The sequence below is a fragment of the Scyliorhinus torazame genome, chromosome 28, assembly GCF_047496885.1.
Source record: "Scyliorhinus torazame isolate Kashiwa2021f chromosome 28, sScyTor2.1, whole genome shotgun sequence".
NCBI lineage: Eukaryota > Metazoa > Chordata > Chondrichthyes > Carcharhiniformes > Scyliorhinidae > Scyliorhinus > Scyliorhinus torazame.
In genome coordinates, this window is record NC_092734.1 from 37,155,628 (window position 1) to 37,175,735 (window position 20,108).

General features: G+C 51.7%; 1 protein-coding gene across 4 annotated transcripts in view; it reads right to left on the bottom strand.

Moving 5' to 3' along the window:
- The window catches only part of pdlim1 (PDZ and LIM domain 1 (elfin)), a 138,244-nt gene that overhangs the window by 26,976 nt on the left and 91,160 nt on the right, over nt 1-20,108 (bottom strand). For 3 of the 4 annotated variants that reach the window (XM_072491852.1, XM_072491849.1, XM_072491850.1), the window contains 2 exons: nt 3,766-3,836; nt 632-937 (listed from right to left, as the gene is read on the bottom strand). In XM_072491852.1, coding sequence (XP_072347953.1) covers nt 632-937; nt 3,766-3,836 — 377 coding nt within the window. Of the gene's footprint in view, nt 1-631; nt 938-3,765; nt 3,837-4,483; nt 4,675-20,108 lie in introns of all 4 variants that reach the window. The other variant, XM_072491851.1, reaches the window with a different exon arrangement.

Genomic DNA, 20,108 nt, shown 5'->3' on the forward strand with positions numbered 1-20,108 from the left:
GAATCGAACCTGGGACCCTGGCGCTGTGAAGCAACAGTGCTCACCACTGTGCTACCGTGTCGCCCGGCAAGCCTTTTGCTTCAACGTAGAAAAGCGTAGGACGGGACTGCGTGCACTCACACGTCCCATCACCTCCATTTTAACTTTATCATTGCCCTCATTGATCTTCAAGAGGAAGGCCGATTCAATTCCATCAATAATAACTGCAGGTGGGAGCCAGGAGGCTGAGGACTCGGGTGCAGGGGAGGGGTGGGGGGGGGAGGAGGTGAGAATGCGGAACTCGCTCCCACGAGGAGTGGCAGCGGCAAATCGCACAGTGACGTTTAAGGGGAGGCTGAATGAGCAGATGAGGGAGAAAGGATAGGTGGAAACTCGTGTGAAGCACAGACGCCAGTGTAGATGGACCCAATAGCTTGTTGCTCCGTGTTGTGCATACTGTGTAAGCAAAGGGTGCAGAGTTTGATTCCTCTACAATCCATGGAGCCGTTCAATCTGCGGTCCGCGGCAGGCTGAGTTTATCCAATCCCGAAGCAAAAACAGAAAGCGTGCATGAGCTCAGGCAAGTGTGCAGCAGGAAGAAAAAAACCCACGCAGAACGCGGAATTGGGGATGGGGTAGGGGGGCTTGTTACCTGATAGCAGAAGGACTAAATGTCGAGATCTGTCCCTGCAAACTGTCCACAATGTTTTGCTGAGAGTAAAGTTGCAGAGGAGAGTTAAACTGAGTGTGGAGCACTCGCAGCCCCGGCACGTCCACCTCCACGTGGCCTGCAGGGCAACACTGGGCAGCTTGCTTCAACTCGTCAGGTCCCACCCTGAGCCGGCTGGGGATGGAGGAGGTGCTGTGCCGTCTGTATAAAGCTAATGGAGAGTATGGGGGAGAAGGTGCATAGACGGTGGCAATGGGAGCTCTAAAGATCCCCGTGGGAGATAGAGGACTAGAGCGTACAAATGATGGTTTTTTGCAATATGAGAATGGATGAATTTTGAAGAAAACAGATGAATGATTTCAGCATGATGATATGATGATGAAAAAAGAGAGACTTACCGTCAGGACTTTAGGAAGTATTAATATGTCAGCAAAACACCCTCGTTCACACATCTCAGAAAGGAACCATAAAGTCAGTGTTGTCACCAGGATTATTATTTTATAGAGTGAGAACCCCCCTCATTATTCCTCGTACGTTTGTGCAATACACATCCTGGGGATAATTACACAGTTCTGGACAGCCAAGGGTCAGTTACTGATTGATGAACGGGCAGTGGGATAACATCGTACAAGGGACTCATCATAAGCAGATACTCAGCGAATCGATCCACTTGCGTTGTTCTTAAACAAGGTCCTTAAATTGCTTCCATCAGAAAGAAATGTTGCCCCACCAGTATTGTACCCCAGTGTTATACAGTAACAGACCCGTCCCCACCAGTACTGTACCCAGTGTTATTCAGTGACTGACCCGCCCCCACCAGTACTGTACCCCAGTGTTATACAGTGACAGACCCATCCCCACCAGTACTGTACCCCAGTGTTATACAGTAACAGACCCGTCCCCACCAGTACTGTACCCAGTGTTATTCAGTGACTGACCCGCCCCCACCAGTACTGTACCCCAGTGTTATACAGTGACAGACCCGTCCCCACCAGTACTGTACCCCAGTGTTATACAGTGACAGACCCATCCCCACCAGTACTGTACCCCAGTGTTATACAGTGACAGACCTGTCCCCACCAGTACTGTACCCCAGTGTTATACAGTGACAGTCCCGTCCCCACCAGTACTGTACCCCAGTGTTATACAGTGACAGATCCGTCCCCACCAGTACTGTACCCCAGTGTTATACAGTAACAGACCCGTCCCCACCAATACTGTACCCCAGTGTTATACAGTAACAGACCCGTCCCCACCAGTACTGTACCCCAGTGTTATACAGTGACAGTCCCATCCCCACCAGTACTGTACCCCAGTGTTATACAGTGACAGTCCCGTCCCCACCAGTACTGTACCCGTGTTATACAGTGACAGACCCGTCCCCACCAATACTGTACCCCAGTGTTATACAGTAACAGACCCGTCCCCACCAGTACTGTACCCCAGTGTTATACAGTGACAGTCCCGTCCCCACCAGTACTGTACCCCAGTGTTATACAGTGACAGTCCCGTCCCCACCAGTACTGTACCCGTGTTATACAGTGACAGACCCGTCCCCACCAGTACTGAACCCGTGTTATACAGTGACAGACCCGTCCCCACCAGTACTGTACCCGTGTTATACAGTGACAGACCCATCCCCACCAGTACTGTACCTCAGTGTTATACAGTGACAGACCCATCCCCACCAGTACTGTACCCCAGTGTTATACAGTGACAGTCCCGTCCCCACCAGTACTGTACCCCAGTGTTATACAGTGACAGTCCCGTCCCCACCAGTACTGTACCCCAGTGTTATACAGTGACAGACCCGTCCCCACCAGTACTGTACCCCAGTGTTATACAATGACAGACCCGTCCCCATCAGTACTGTACCGCAGTGTTATACAGTGACAGACCCGTCCCCACCAGTACTGTACCCCAGTGTTATACAGTGACAGACCCGTCCCCACCAGTACTGTACCCCAGTGTTATACAGTGACAGACCCATCCCCACCAGTACTGTACCCCAGTGTTATACAGTGACAGTCCCGTCCCCACCAGTACTGTACCCCAGTGTTATACAGTGACAGACCCGTCCCCACCAGTACTGTACCCCAGTGTTATACAGTGACAGACCCGTCCCCACCAGTACTGTACCCCAGTGTTATACAGTGACAGTCCCGTCCCCACCAGTACTGTACCCCAGTGTTATACAGTGACAGACCCGTCCCCACCAGTACTGTACCCCAGTGTTATACAGTGACAGACCCGTCCCCACCAGTACTGTACCCCAGTGTTATACAATGACAGACCCGTCCCCATCAGTACTGTACCGCAGTGTTATACAGTGACAGACCCGTCCCCACCAGTACTGTACCCCAGTGTTATACAGTGACAGACCCGTCCCCACCAGTACTGTACCCCAGTGTTATACAGTGACAGACCCATCCCCACCAGTACTGTACCCCAGTGTTATACAGTGACAGTCCCGTCCCCACCAGTACTGTACCCCAGTGTTATACAGTGACAGACCCGTCCCCACCAGTACTGTACCCCAGTGTTATACAGTGACAGACCCGTCCCCACCAGTACTGTACCCCAGTGTTATACAGTCTGCAACCAGCAGCGATTTTTGTTCAGAGTTGCACGTTACTGAAGCCTGAGTGACAACACTGTTTATTAAAGGAGGTAACTACAGGTTAGCGTGCCTGGGTCATGCAAAGAGAGTTAAATTTAAAAACTGTAAGCGAATTGAATCATGATGTTGATGTTACTCAGTAGTTTAACATGAATGGCTTCTAATCATGCAGCTTTGTTTAACATTAAACTTACATTTTAAAGAAATGATACAATGTAGTGAGGCCGGTAAGATTTCTAGCGACTAATTTAGAAAAATTGGAGCAGTTTTGTGCGGGGAAATTGAAGTTCGCAGCCTGCACGGCCTGGATGGAGTCGTCTGCCTGGGAAACCAGGACACAAGTGGAACGGGATGCACCCCGTAAGCCAGGGAAGCTGCATACAGGCGGTGCAGACATTAAACTTGCCCCGACAGTGTGGTCCATCGCGAGGATGCAGACCATGACAGCCACGCGGTATTTAGCTGGGAGGCCACGCTAGAGCAAAGTTTCAGGCACCTGCTTGCACCGGGCGACCGTTTAACGGGTGGGTTGGCCAGACTGAACGTGCGCCGCAAGTGAGCCGGTCCCTGGAGAAAGGGAACAGCAAACACAGAGACGGGAGTTAACTGTTGCTTCGCCCTTCAGGAAGTCAGCACACCAAATTAAAGTCAAGCAAAAATCCAACAGCGGCTACCAGACAAGGCACTGTCTCCGCGAGGCACCTGCAAGGAGAAAACTGAAGAGATTAGTTGTTTTTAAAAAAAATTGCTGAGCAGTGACTGGATGAGGGAGCAGCCGAGTTCGAGATCCCTCGAAGGGAGTAGACTGCTAAACTCCGTAAGGTCCCCTCCAACGGCCACTCTGAAGGATAAAAACGTGCGTCACACATTGTGCCGAAATTAATTTCCAGAACCTCAGGCGAAGGAGAACATGATCACAATCCACCCTTCACTCTCTCCCACCCCCTCCCTACAACGTTTCTGATTAATTTACGCCCAAATTCTGGGTTTGAGTCATGTTGTGCCGATTCAAAATGGCTCTCTTCCACCCCGCCACTCCCCCACACGACACACGTCCCAGTAAAACAATTAAACTTGCTTTCGTAATGCTCAAATACCTGACCAGAGAGGAGTGTGTAACAACCAAAGGGTGTTTAGCGTGAAGCTGTGCGCCGCATGTATTTCGACATTCGCGTAGGCCCAAACCCAGAAACACCAGACTACAGGGTACTTACGGTTTGCTTGGCTCGGGGTTGCTGGAGGCTATTCTGGACTCGAGGGCACTGTTGACTTTCTCCATGTTGGCCACAGAGTATAAACCAGCCGGACTGTTGTACTGTGAGGTAATGACTTTGGGAGATGAGCCGGAAGCAGCAGAGAATGGCTTAGCGCTCCGATTGTGAGCACTTCCTATGGGTTTAGCCTCCTGCATGCAAGGACAAAGAGAAATGGCTACATGCAGGCGTGGGGTGATGGCCAAGTAACATGCAACATGACATCTACACCATTAAGGATGTGCAATCATTGCCTGACCATCAAACAGGTTTCAATAGCAAAAAGAAAGATTTATTTGGAGAATATAGAATCATCGAATCCCTACAGTGCAGAAGGAGACCATTCGGCCCATCGGGTCTGCACCGACCCTTGGAAAGAGCGCCCCACCCAGTCCACTCCCCCGTCCTATTCCTGTAACCCCACCCACCCGAACACCAAAGGACAATTTATCATGGCCAATCCACCTAACCTGCACATCTTTGGACTGTGGGAGGAAACCGGAGCACCCGGAGGAAACCCACGCAGACACGGGGAGAAAGTGCAGACTCCGCACAGACAGACCAGAATCAAACCCGGGTCCCTGGTGCTGTGAGGCAGCAGTGCTAACCACTGTGCCACCGCGTGCCGCTCAATCATCAGGGATTAACTTTATCAGAGTTGCAAAGCCAGAGGTCAGGGTGTGGACAGGGGCAAAACCCGAATCCAGCTCCTTGCCTGCTCCAAAAACCAATTCAAATTGAATCCAATTCATGGTCCCCACACGAGAGACGTACCAGATCCAGGCATTACACCTGACCTCACGCTCAACTTAGCCAAAGGGCCGCCATGCGACGGGAGGAGCCTCTTTGAGGAGCTCTAGCACTAACATTTGCATTAACATGATGGGCTGGGTGACATCCTTCTGTACTCAAAGCAGGAAATTCTAAACCCAAGCCATGAGTTTAACTGAAACACCAAATCTCACTCCTCACTCAATATACTGGTTAAAATGGGGCAGGGTGTGAAATCAGCGTGGCACCTATTTCCGTTAGTTTCTCGACAGGTGAATTCGGTTGAAATTACCCCCCCCCCCCGCCCCAAGGATAGGCTAACTTCCTGTGCACTCGGAATCCCGTCTTCCTCGACCGCGACAAGCGAGTGACTGAATCCACACAGTTAATGGGGGAGCGGAGGCGACCGGGAAACCCAATCACCAATATTAAAGTTGGATAGACCCCAACAGTGATGACACATCCCTAACCGAAGTGTTCACTTACTCGCCTCTACTCCAGCTTTGTGCAAAAGCAGATTGGTGAAATCAGAGAAACTACAGCTCACTGCACATTGCCGACACAGGTCAGGGTAAAGCGAGGGTGAATCTATACACCGGATACAGTAACCCCCACTGACAGAGTGTCCGTAACCTGGAATAAATATTCACGTTGAATCAACACCCGAAGGAACGCCACAAAGACACAAGGGAAAAAAAAGAACGTTTAGCGAAAGGAGAAGGGTTTGCAATAAGGGGCTGCTAAATGTAAAATCTCAGCCTGAGTAACAAGGCCATGAGCTCCATGCTAATCGTGTTGGAGGTGAGAGTATGGAGCGGGCGCTCAGATGGTTTAAGATGACGTTTTGTTTGAGGAGAAGAGAGGTTGTTTGAGTGAGGCCACCATGATGGTTGCTCTCCAAGATAACTTTGGATATGTCCGCGACCGGACCCGTGAGCCAGCAGGCAGTGGTAGCGTTTCTAACCAGCATCGGTTGCAGTGCGGCCCAGCATCGCGATACCCAGGCCAGGCAAAAACACAGCGAAAGGGAGGCCTCGGTCTCACCGGCAGAGAAAGTGTCGGCATCATTCGAACACAACGGAAACGGAACGGGACTTTGAGTGAACCACCTTTGACGGCTGGTGTCCGACGGACAAGGCCGCAGGCCCCTTTTTGGGGTTTGCGATGCCTGGTGATGGGGCTTCTTACCTCTGTCCAGGGCACTCTATCTTGGCTAGGGCCCAGGAGACATCCTCTCGACCGGCTGTTGATACTAAATTCCGTGGCAGTCGTTTGCTGATTGCTTTAGAGTGACTGGGCCTCAGGGTCAGCCTGTGTGAACGACATTGTGAGTGTGCGATTCCATGGGTATATGAAATGGGAGCAGGGGGAGTTTCTACTGGGACTGGTCAGTTGACAAGATGTTGATTGATCTGCTAAATCAGCTCCATTTTTCCTGCCATTGAATCCCTACAGAAGGAGGCCATTCAGCCCATTGAACCTGCACCGCCCCTCCGAAAGAGCAGCCGACCCAGGCCCACTTCCTGGATCCATTCCCGCAACCCCACCTAACCTGGACACCTTTGGACACTGAGGGACAATTTTATCATGGCCAATCCGCCTGACCTGCACATCTTTGGACTGTGGGAGGAAACCGGAGCACCCGGAGGAAACCCACGCGGACACGGGGAGAGCGTGCAGACTCCGCACGGACAGTGACCCAAGCCGGAATTGAACAGGGGTTCCTGGCGCGGTGAAGCAGCAGTGCTAACCACTGTGCCGCCGTGCTGCCCATCTGGACTCTCCAGCCAGAGTTAACAACCTCTCAACATCTATGCGAACTTTGTGAAGCGGTTCATTACTTTAGCCGCTCTCTCTCCCCTCTGCAAAGCAAAATGCAACCGGTTTCTTCCAGGTGGTGGGGCACAGAATGGCAGTGTTTGAGATATTGAAAAGCACTGACAAATGGTCAGCAGAGATCTCGCTATTGGTGAAACAGAAATAAACTTTTGTCAAATGTCGTAGATAAGAAAAAACAAGCCAATACAAAATCTGGTTGCTCTTTTCATAGAGTAACAGTAAATTCAAAACAAAGAGGGCTTGTGGAGGCATCGCTGGCAAACCGAGTCCAGCTGCACTTCTCGGCAATGGTCACTAGATGGGGCGCAAGGCCCATTCTCATAGCCTTCCCTAAACAGGGAGAGCTGAGAAAACTCCCTAACATAGTGAGGCAGGACTCCCATACCTTTACATTATGCACAAATGTACATTAGAAAATCAATTTTTTCCACGAATTTAGAGTACCCAATTCATTTTTTCCAATTAAGCGGCAATTTAGCGTGGCCAATCCATCTAGCCTGCACACCTTTGGGCTGTGGGGGCGAAACCCACGCAAACACGGACAGTGACCCAGAGCCGGGATCGAACCTGGGACCTCGGCGCCGTGAGGCATCAGGGCTAACCCACTGCGCCACCGTGCTGCCCCACCAAGCCTATTGCAAGGTCGCTCGAAGTATACAGGACTTCCCGAATGCAAGACCTGCACAGGGAACTAGGCAGATTTTTGGTTAAAATTGTACCCAATAACAATTAAAGACTTATTTGTCGTGTTTCCGACGCCGCAGCTCTGTGAGGACAGCCTGCCCGCAATCTGTGAGATTCTGAAAATCACACCGACACTGCCCACATTTCCCAAATACCTACTTGTGGTGGGAAACATCGCCAAAGGTTACACAGAGGTTATAACAGAGCAATGGGCTGGTCAAACCAATGGGTAGAGGTCTTGTGCATGGCCTCCCTGCCTCTGAGCCAGAAGCTCCGGGTTCGGGTCCCACCCCAGGACTTGACGGCCGAGGGAGGCGCGTTCATAACGCGGTCAAACGGATTGAGTGTCAACTTGCAAAATCATTCCAAACATGCCAACGGCTGGTGGTAAGAGTAGGTGAGATTCCTTGTCAGTGATACTTGAGGGGGAGTGGTGTCCCTCAAGCTATACACCCCTGGTGGCAGACTAGCTATCTGTTCCAGGAAAAGATTTGCTACGGGAACAGATGAGAGTCGGCCTTGTGACCAACAGGTCAATGCCAGTGTTATAGAATCATAGAATTTACAGTGCAGAAGGAGGCCATTTGGCCCATTGAGTCTGCACTGGCCCTAGGAAAGAGCTCCCTACTTAAGCCCACGCCTCCAGCCTATCCCCCTATCCCAGTAACCCCACCTAACCTTTTCGACACTCCGGGGCAGTTTAGCACGGCCAATCGCTGCCCCACAGCGGCAGGGACCCGGGTTCTATTCCGTCCTTGGGTGATTGGCTGTGTGGAGTTTGCACGTTCTCCCCGTGTGTGCGTGGGCTTCCCCCCCCCCCCCGGTTGCTCCGGTTTCCTCCCACAGTCCAATGATCGTAGAATCATAGGGATCCCTACAGTGCAGAAGGAGGCACATTGGGATGTGCGGGTTAGATGGATTGGCCATGCCAAATTGCCCCCAAGTTTCCAACGGTTAGGTGGGGTTATGGGGTTAGGGTGCTGGAGTGGGCCGAGGTAGGCTGCTCTTTCAGAGGGTTGGTGCAGACTCGATGGGCCGAATGGCCTCCTTCTGCACTGTGGGGATTCTATTCTATGATCCAAGACCTCTATTCCACAACCTATCAGCCTTCTCTTTTCTAGAGAAAAGTGCCTCAGCCTGTTCAATCTTGCCTGGTAATTTGAACCTCATTATAATGCACCATTGAATGATTAGTATTAACGTCTGTATTTGATGAGTGTGATTGGACAGCATCTGTAGGATAAAGGTGATGCACAATCAATGACCACTAAAGCGAGGTTGTAGTCCAACTGAAGGCTTTAATAAGCTAGATGTTTCCCCCAGCAGCTCAGGTACAGAATGAGGGCTGCTGGGGTGGCACAGGTTCTTATACCCCGCCTAGCAGGGCGGAGCTATCATACATTCTAACCAATAGAAAGCATACAGTTTCCACCAATGGTGCTTTAGCCTATCAGGTATCGTAATACCTATAATACCACATTCACCCCCTGTTAAAAAAGAGTCCGGCGGGGGTGGTAACCTGAATCTACAAACCATGGCAATGTGGTATAATTAGTTATGGATGTACCGTAATACCTCCGTACAGTGTTTAGTAACTATTTACAATTCTGATAGCTATGTGCATTTGATGGTTTATATTTACAGTTTACAATTAAAATGGAGCAATTAGATTACAGTTTACAGTCTACCATTTAAAATGAAGCAATCAGTCGATCGGGGGCCCTGGTCATCCTCTGTGATCGTCGGAGCTTCGGTGGTGACTCCGGTGGAGGCTCGGGCGTCTGTGACTCCGGGAGCGTGGCTTCGATCTCCATGGCAGCTTCGGCACCCCTAGACTGCGCTGGTGTGAAAAACGGTTGACCTGGGATGGGCGCGCCTGCAGGGGGCATCGGTGGGTGGGGGGGCCTAGACGGGGCCGGCGGAAGGACCGATCCTCCTGTAAGGTGCTGCGGTGGAGGGGAATGTGGGACTGGTGGCTGGGATGTGCGTGGGGTTCCGGCGGGCGCCAGGTCCCGTAAGGGAGACCGTATCTTGTCGGCCATCGGGGTACGCCACATAGGCGTACTGGGGGTTAGCATGGAGCAGATGGACCCTCTCGATCAACGGGTCCGACTTGTGCGCCCGCACGTGTTTTCGGAGCAGGATGGGGCCGGGAGCTGCCAGCCAGGTCGGGAGCGAGGTCCCAGAGGAGGACTTCCTAGGGAAGACAAGGAGACGTTCGTGAGGTGTCTGATTGGTGGTCGTACAAAGTAGTGACCGGATGGAGCGGAGGGCATCCGGGAGGACTTCTTGCCCCGGGAGGCTGGGAGGCTTCTGGACCGTAGGGCCAGCAGGGCGGTCTTCCAGACCATTCCGTTCTCCCTCTCTACCTGTCCGTTACCCCGGGGGTTGTAACTGGTCGTCCTGCTTGAGGCAATGCCCTTGCTGAGCTGGAATTGACGCAGTTCGTCGCTCATAAAGGAGGACCCCCGAAGACTGTGTATGTAAGCGGGGAACCCGAACAGTGCAAAGATGCTATGGAGGGCCTTGATGACGGTGGTTGTGGTCATGTCGGGGCAGGGGATGGCGAATGGGAACCGGGAGTACTCGTCAAACATGTTCAGGAAGTACGTGTTGCAGTCGGTGGAGGGGAGGGGGCCTTTGAAGTCCATGCTGAGGCGTTCAAAGGGATAGGAAGCCTTTATCAGGTGCGCCCTCTCTGGCCGGTAGAAGTACGGTTTGCACTCCGAGCAGGTTTGGCAGTCCCTGGTGACTGTCCTGACCTCCTCGATGGAGTAGGGCAGGTTGCGGGTCTTGACAAAATGGAAAAAGCGAGTGACCCCCGGGTGGCAGAGGTCCTCATGGAGGGCTCAGAGGCGGTCCACTTGTGCGGTGACACATGTGCCACGGGACAGAGCGTCAGGAGGCTCGTTTAGCTTCCCAGGACGATACAAGATCTCATAGTTGTAGGTGGAGAGTTGGATCCTCCACCGCAAGATCTTGTCGTTTTTTTATCTTGCTCCGCTGTGCATTATCAAACATGAAAGCAACTGACCATTGGTCCGTGAGGAGAGTGAATCTCCTGCCGGCCAGGTAATGCCTCCAATGTCGCACAGCTTCTACTTTGGCCTGGGCCTCCTTTTCGACTGAGGAGTGGCGGATTTTGGAAGCATGGAGGGTACGAGAGAAGAAGGCCACGGGTCTGCCCGCTTGGTTGAGGGTGGCCGCCAGAGCTACGTCGGACGCATCGCTCTCGACCTGGAAGGGGAGGGACTTGTCGATGGCGCGCATCGTGGCCTTTGCAATGTCTGCTTTGATGCGGCTGAAGGCCTGGCGGGCCTCTATCGACAGGGGAAAAGCTGTGGATTGGATCAGGGGACGGGCCTTGTCCGCGTAGTTGGGGACTCACTGGGCGTAGTAGCTGAAAAACCCTAGGCAACGTTTCAGGGCCTTGGAGCAGTGAGGGAGGGGGAACTCCATAAGGGGGCGCATGCGTTCAGGGTCGGGGCCTATAACTTCATTTCGCACTACGTAGTCGAGGATGGCTAGGCAGTCGGTGCTAGAGACACATTTATCCTTGTTGTATGTAAGGTTAAGGATCTTTGCGGTCTGGAGGAATTTTCGGAGGTTGGTGTCGTGGTCCTGCTGGTCGTGGCCGCAGATGGTGACATTATCGAGATACGGGAATGTTGCCCGTAAACCTTACCGGTCAACCATTCGGTCCATCTCGCGCTGGAAGACCGAGACCCCGTTGGTGACACCAAAGGGAACCCTTAAGAAGTGATAGAGCCGCCCATCTGCCTCGAAGGCAGTGTATTTGCGGTCACTAGTGCGGATGGGGAGCTGGTGGTAGGCGGACTTGAGATCCACCGTGGAGGAGACCTTATAATGCGTGATCCTGTTTACCAGGTCGGATATGCGGGGGAGAGGGTACGCGTCCAGCTGCGTAAATCTGTTGATGGTCTGACTGTAGTCGATGATCATCCTATGCTTCTCCCCGGTCTTTACCACCACTACTTGAACTCTCCAGGGACTGTTACTGGCTTCAATGACCCCTTCCCTCAGTAGCCTTTGGACCTCTGACCTAATAAAGATCCGGTCCTGGGCACTGTACCGTCTGCTCCTGGTGGCAACGGGTTTGCAATCCGGGGTGAGGTTCGCAAACAGGGAAGGCGGGTCGACCTTAAGGGTCGCGAGGCCGCAGACAGTAAGCGGGGGTATAGGGGGTATAGTCTAAACCCAGGAGTGTAGCCGCGCAGAGGTGGGGAAGGATGTAGAGGCGGAAATTTTTGAACTCCCTTCCCTGGACTGTGAGGATTGCTACACAAAACCCCTTTATCTCCACTGAGTGGGAACCGGAGGCCAGGGAGATTTTTTGATTAATGGGGTGGATAAGGAGAGAACAGCGCCTTACCGTGTCGGGGTGTATGAAGCTCTCCGTGCTCCCAGAGTCGATTAGGCAGGACGTCTCTTGCCCGTTGATGAATACGATCGTCGTGGCCGTTGAGAGTGTTCGAGGCCGAGACTGATCCAGAGTCACCGAGGTTAATCGCAGCAGTTGAGAGTTCTCTTCGGGCAGTGCGTGGTCAGCCGAGTTGGGGTCCTGGGGGTTCATCCAAGATGGCGGCTCCCACTGGTCACACATGGCTGGGGGTGCACAAAATGGCAGCGCCCATCCCTCCAACGCGGCGTCCGTGGAACAAGATGGCGGCGCCCGGGGTCCGCACGTGGCCCTGGAATATGAAGATGGCAGCGACCGCTGGCCGCACGGAGCCTGACATACCCCCACGAAATGGCCCTTTTTGCCGCATCCCTTGCAGGTGGATGCGCGGGCCGGGCAGCGCTGCCGGGGGTGCTTGGCCTGCCCGCAAAAGTAGCAGCGGGGCCCCCCGGGGTTGCCAGGCCACCTTGCAGCGCAGGGCTGTGGGGGAATGGGGGAAGTCTCGGGGTCGGCCGCGGAGGGGTTCCACGCTGCCCAGGGGGCTGCCGCGCGGTCGGGAACGTAAGTGCGGCCGTTCCTGGAGGCCACATCCAGGGAGCCTGCAAGAGCCCATGCCTCCCTGAGACCCAGGGTGTCCTTTTCTAACCAACGCTGGCGGATTTGTGAAGGTAGCATACCTGCCACGAAAGCGTCCCGGACTAAGAGTTCCGTGTGTTCGCTCGCCGAAACTTGCGGGCAGCTGCAGCTTCTTCCCAACACCAGGAGTGCGCGGTAGAATTCCTCCAGCGATTCCCCAGGGGTTTGTCGCCTTGTTGCAAGCAGGTGCCGGGCGTAGACCTAGTTTACTGGGCGAATATAGTGTCCTTTTAGCAGCTCTATTGCTGCATCAAAGTCTTCCGCTTCCTCGATGAGGGTGTAAATCTCTGGGTTCACCCTTGAGTGCAGGACGTGCAGTTTCTGCTCTCCCGTGGGTGCGTTTTCGGCCGTCTCGAGATACCCATTGAAGCACGCCAGCCACTGCTTAAAGATTGCCGCTGAGTTTGCCGCGTGGGGGCTAAGTTGCAGACACTCCGGCTTGATTCGGAGCTCCATCCTTTAAAAAACTAACTTATTAAATTGATGCACAATCAATGACCACTGCGTTTGATAAAGTTTCCCATGGCAGGTTGATGGAAAAAGTGAAGTCGTATGGGGTTCAGGGTGTACTAACTAGATGGATAAAGAACTGGCTGGGCAACAGGAGACAGAGAGTAGTGGTGGAAGGGAGTGTCTCAGAATGGAGAAAGGTGACTAGTGGTGTTCCACAGGGATCCGTGCTAGGACCACTGTTGTTTGTGATATACATAAATGATCTGGACGAAGGTATAGGTGGCCTGATTAGCAAGTTTGAAATGAAAATGGCTTATTGTCACAAGTAGGCTTCAATGAAGTTACTGTGAAAAGCCCCTAGTTGCCACATTCCAACGCCTGCTCAGGGAGGCTGGTATGGGAATCGAACCGTGCTGCTGGCCTGCCTTAGTCTGCTTTAAAAGCCAGCGCTTTAGCCGAGTGTGCTAAGAGTGGTCAAGAAGGCATACAGCATGCTTGCCTTCATCGGATGGGGTATTGAGTACAAGAGTCGGCAGGTCATGTTACAGTTGTATAGGACTTTGGTTAGGCCACACTTGGAATACTGCGTACAGTTCTGGTCGCCTCATTACCAGAAGGATGTGGATGCTTTAGAAAGGGTGCAGAGGAGGTTCACAAGGATGTTGCCTGGTATGGAGGGTGCTAGCTCTGAAGAAAGGTTGAGTAGATCAGGATTGTTTTCGTTGGAAAGCCGGAGGTTGAGGGGGGACCTGATTGAGGTCTACAAAATTATGAGAGGTATGGACAGGGTGGATAGCAACAAGCTTTTTCCAAGAGTGGGGGTGTCAATTACAAGGGGTCACGATTTCAAGGTGAGAGGGGGAAAGTTTAAGGGAGATGTGCGTGGAAAGTTTTTTTACGCAGAGGGTGGTGGGTGCCTGGAACGCTTTGCCAGCAGAGGTGGTAGAGGCGGGCACAATAGCATCATTCAAGATGCATCTAGACAGCTATATGAACGGGCGAGGAAGAGAGGAAAGTAGATCCTTGGAAAATAGGTGACAGGTTTAGATAAAGGATCTGGATCGGCGCAGGCTGGGAGGGCCGAAGGGCCTGTTCCTGTGCTGCAATTTTCTTTGTTCTTTCTTCTTTGTTCACTAAAGCGAGGTTGTAGTCCAACTGAAGGCTTTAATAAGCCAGATGTTTCCCCCAGCAGCTCAGGTACATAATGAAGGCTGCTGGGGCGGCACGGGTTCTTATACCCCGTCTAGCAGGGCGGAGCTATTATACATTCTAACCAATAGAAAGCATACAGTTTCCACCAATGGTGCTTTAGCCTATCAGGTACCGTAATACCTATAATACCACAAAAGGGTTAACAGATGGGGTATGTATGACATAGATGATAATGGGCTGCTGACGTAGTCAATCATGTGTTAGACCTTTCAGAGAGAGAATTGAGTGTTTAGTCTGGAAGCTGTTCAGTAAAAGTCACGTCTCAGTCTAAGGACCAAGTCCCACACCTAGAATCCAATCCAAACGATCCCAATCGCAGAACAGAGTCTGCGCAAGATCTGGTTTGAAAAGGTCACAAATTGGATTGTCACAGTTTTGAGTCTGACACCCAGTTATTCTTACAGAAAAGGCCTGGCGTTTAAAATAACCCTCCATTTTCCCAGGCACTGCCACTGAGGAAGTAGTAATTGAGGCTATTTTGGGCCATTTTGACGGAAAATTGTGGAAGTGAAGCTCTGATCTCACCCTCAGGCCCAGCCCTGGTAATCTCAACTACTGGCCTATCGGTCCTAAGGATTTTAATTTGAGCGCAGGACTTGGGTAGGATTTCCAGCACTAGTTGGATGTATCCCTAGAATTTTCATCGCACGATCCCCTACGTCACAGAGTCAAATTGTCTTACAAGTGTTCAAAGAAGATAAAAAGAAAGAAAGCAAGGGACTGGTTTAGCACAGTGGGCTAAACAGCTGGCTTGTAATGCAGAACAAGGCCAGCAGCGCGGGTTCAATTCCCGTACCAGCCTCCCCGAACAGGCACCAGAATATGGCGACTAGGGGCTTTTCCCAGTTAGTTCATTGAAGCCGACTTGTGGCAATATCAGAGGGTTAGATAGGGTGGACAGTGAGAGCCTTCTCCCGCGGATGGAAATGGCTGGCACGAGGGGACATAGCCTTAAACTGAGGGGTAATAGATATAGGACAGAGGTCAGGGGTAGGTTCTTTACGCAAAGAGTAGTGAGGCCGTGGAATGCCCTACCTGCTACAGTAGTGAACTCGCCAACATTGAGGGCATTTAAAAGTTTATTGGATAAACATATGGATGATAATGGCATAGTGTAGGTTAGATGGCTTTTGTTTCGGTGCAACATCGTGGGCCGAAGGGCCTGTACTGCGCTGTATTGTTCTATGTTCTATGTTCTAATAAGCGATTATTGTTACTATTATTTTAAAATGCAATATTTCTCCTCGGTGCTCAGCTGAATAATCTTTCCTTCCTCCAGGGCCACAGTGGAGAGTTGAGGGGTGACCTGATAGAGGTCCACAAGATTATGAGGGGCATGGATAGAGTGGATGGGCAGGCACTCTTTCCCAGAGTGGAGGGATCAGTCACCAGGGGGCATAGGTTTAAGGTCCGTGGGGCAAAGTTTAGAGGAGATGTGCGAGGCAGGTTTTTTACGCAGAGGGTGGTGAGTGCCTGGAACCCGTTGCCAGGGGAGGTTGTGGAAGCCGATTAACGGCGTTCAAAATACATGGATAAGATGGGTATAGAGGGACTAGGAAGTGCTGAGGGTTTTGGCCAAGGGTGGTATCATGGCCGGTACAGGCTTGGAGGGCCGAAGGGCCTGTTCCTGTGCTGTATTGTTCTTTGTTTTCTTTGTTCTTAACCCTCTCAGAAGTCCACATAATATCTGTACATCGTTCAGGCCCTTCACAATGTTGGGTTCCCCTCCAACACAGTTTTCCTCAGTAATATTCACAGTTTGATCAATACCAGGCAGTCACAGGATCAAGCAAATCAAACAGACGGTCAATTTGTCCCAAATACTTTGCAATTAGAGCGGAATTTTGAATGTTTTTCAGTCTGATAATCGAGGGAAGCATTCTCTATTCCTGATTCTGTTCTGTTTTTGACTTGGCCTCCAGCTTAGCACCATCTAGAAGCTCTGGTGCACCTCTCCTGCCCAACGCGGACCAGGGGCATACCACAGCTCCGATAATCTTTAATTCCGACAGTGTTAGAGTTAGACACAGTCCGTAACTGTCAGCAGCCTACAGCGGAGGGAGGCTGGGCTAATTCTCAAACCTCTGCCGAGGCGACAGGAAGGCGGCGGGGGGTGGGGGGGGCAGAGTCGCGGGGGCGGGGGGTGGGGGGGGGGGGGGGGAGGGGGAGACAGAGAGGGGGTCCTGGAAACAGAACAGAAGAGTTAGCAGCAATGCACCCCTGATTTGTGGGTGTTGCCTGCTAGCAGCTTGTCACCATCAAACCCGGACTTAACTTTTCTGTTCAAGCTGACAATCTCACAGTCGATGCCTTGAAGCTGACAAACGTGGGGCAGCTCGGTAGCATTGTGGTTAGCACAATTGCTTCACAGCTCCAGGGTCCCAGGTTCGATTCCCCGGTGGGTCACTGTCTGTGCGGAGTCTGCACGTCCTCCCCGTGTCTGCGTGGGTTTCCTCCGGGTGCTCCGGTTTCCTCCCACAGTCCAAAGATGTGCAGGTTAGGTGGATTGGCCATGATAAATTGCCCTTAGTGTCCAAAATTGCCCTTAGTGTTGGGTGGGGTTACTGGGTTATGGGGATAGGGTGGAGGTGTTGACCTTGGGTAGGGTGCTCTTTCCAAGAGCCGGTGCAGACTCGATGGGCCGAATGGCCTCCTTCTGCACTGTAAATTCTATGATAATCTATGAACCCTTCAGCAACCCTATCGCGTTGCCAGGGGCAACAGTTCCTAAAACACAACCAAACAGCCGGCAGCATTGAGATGAGGCTGAGTAGTTTTTTCCCCCAGGTGGATCTGAACCCTGGTTTGTCAAGGCCGGGTTGTCAAGCGGTCAAACAGCTGGCCGTTCATGGTGGCCTTCACCTGCAGTCTGGGAAAAGGGCAGCTGGGAGGGGGGGGGGGGCGAGGGGGGTGGAAGTGGGCGGCACGGTTGCACAATGGGGTAGCGCTGTTGCTTCATTGCTTCACAGCTCCAGGGTCCCAGGTTCGATTCCCGGCTTGGGTCACTGTCTGCGCGGAGTCGGCACGTCCTCCCCGTGTCTGCGTGGGTTTCCTCCGGGTGCTCCGGTTTCCTCCCACAGTCCAAAGATGTGCAGGTTAGGTGGATTGGCCGTGATAAATTGCCCCTTAAGTGTCCAGAAAGATTGGGGAGGGTTTTACGGGATAGGGTGGAGATGTGGGCTTGGATAGGGTGCTCTTTCCAAGGGCCGGTGCAGGCTCGATGGGCCGAATGGCCTCCTTCTGCACTGTAAATTCTATGATTCTATGAGAGTGGAAGAGTCCTTCGGAAGTCATTGTAGGATCGGGTTGCAGATTTTCCTAAAATATCACTGAATGGCACAGACAGAGGTCATTTGCAAGAACTCAAGAGGGAGAACGAGCAGTGAGATAGAGATAGCAAGTCACCATGCAGGATGTGGGTGGGAGTTCACACTCTAATTGAAGAGGCCAAGTTTGCGAGGGTTTAAACAGAACTGGAAGATTTACCTCACTTTGGTTCCAAAGGGAACTCCAATTCATCCCTCGCTGTGAAAGTCAGCTCGGAGATGAGAAATTATTCAGTTGGAAAAGGGAAAAAGGGTCAGAAGACAATTTTGGACAGGTTCCTGGAGAACAAAATGTTTACTGAAAGGAAACTACAATCCTCCATGGCAGGAGGATTTTCGGTCATGGCAAAACTTAAGTGAAGGATTTATTTCTGTAGTTTAGACCATAAGTTGTCTACTGAAATATTATTTAGTCAAAAGTGCTTTAAGTTTGTTTGTTACAGTTAAAGTCTTAAAACTTAATTTGGATGTGTCATCCTTCCTGTCATTCATTGGAAGTTCAAATTTCTTGAAAAAAAGTTATTGGTCTCTAGGGGGATCATAATATTCTGCACCCCACCATTCCTGCCAACCCCCCCCCCCCCCCCTCAACATTCCGTTATGTTTTCCGATTACTTTTTGTTCCTGCGTGCTTGCTTTAAGGGAAATTGTGTTTCCAGGCAACCAGGTTCCTGTACTTCTCGACAGCTCATGGCCTCTCGCCATCGGAAAAATATTCTGGGTTTGTTTTCCTCAGGTCCTCACATTTTCCCACAGAGTGAATTCCCACTGGAAATCCCACAAAGAACTCTGTCTGCAATGGTTTTATCCACGTACTTGGTCCGTCTACAACAAATTTGGGAATTTCCTGACTTCCATCTGCACAATTCACCGTGCCTCCCGACTTCACGTCCGCTGCGAGGGTTAATATCCAACTCTAATTTCCTCATCTAAACATGCTGAAAATCTGAAGCCCTAGTTCAGATCCCTTGGCAACAGCCCTTGTTACATTTCATTAATCAGAGTGCATTCCCGTTATTCCCAATCTTTTGCCGGGATTTCCTACCCCATTGTCCCGGCAGCAGGATCTCCCGTGACAGAGATGGAATGCCATTGGCCGCCGTCAGGATCTCCCAGTCCCACCAAAGTACAGGCTCCCCCCATCTCCCGGCACTGGCGAGCCAGCTATGGACGGGATCGGTCAGTGGGAAGAGCAAAAAAATCCCGCTTTCCCAAGCGATAGCCAACCTGTATCACATGGTTTCTTTCAGTTCTGTGCACACCTATATTTGTCAATAAGCTCTTGTGCAGGACCTTATGGAATAGCTTCCGGAAACCGATACAAATGACATCCCTGGACAATCCCTCATCCACACGCGGTGTCGTAATCACAAAATACAACTAGAATGGACAGGTATGGCCTACTCTTCAAAGGTCCTTGCTGCATTGATCAGTTCACAGTAACCATTGTCCCGTGGGGTACCTATTATTCATCATTTATAGAAATTACTCAGGTGATTATGTGGGGGGTAGGGTCAGTAAGTTTGCGGATGACACAAAGATTGTCCGAGTGGTTAACAGTGAGGCCGAGTGTCTCGGTCACAGGAAGATACAGACGGGATGGTCAAATGGGTGGATATGTGGCAGATGCAATTTGATCGTGAAAAGTGTGAGGTGATACTTTTTGTTTTGACAATCTTTATTGTCACAAGTAGGCTCACATTAACACTGCGATGAAGTTACTGTGAAAAGCCCCCAGTCGCCACATTCCGGCGCCTGTTCGGGTACGCGGAGGGAGAATTCAGAATTACCGAATAGCACGTCTTTCGGGACTTGCGGGAGGAAACCGGAGCACCCGGAGGAAACCCGTGCAGAACGTACAGACTCCGCCCAGAGTGAGGCAAGCCGGGAATCAAACCTGGGACCCTGGCGCTGTAAAGCCACAGTGCTAACCACTTGGGAAGGAGCAATTTGACAAGGAAGCATTCACTGAATGGCCAGACACTGGGAAGCTCCGAGGAACAAAGGGACCTTGGCGTGTTTGTCCATAGATCTCTGAAGGCAGAGGGGCAGGTTAATAGGGGGGTGAAAAAGGCATATGGGACACTTGCCTTTATCAATCGGGGCGTAGATTACAAAAGCAGGGAGGTCATGTTGGAGTTGTACAGAACTTTGGTGAGGCCACAGCTGGAGCACTGTGTGCAGTTCTGGTCGCCACATTATAGGAAGGATGTGATTGGACTGGAGGGGGTGCAGAGGAGATTCA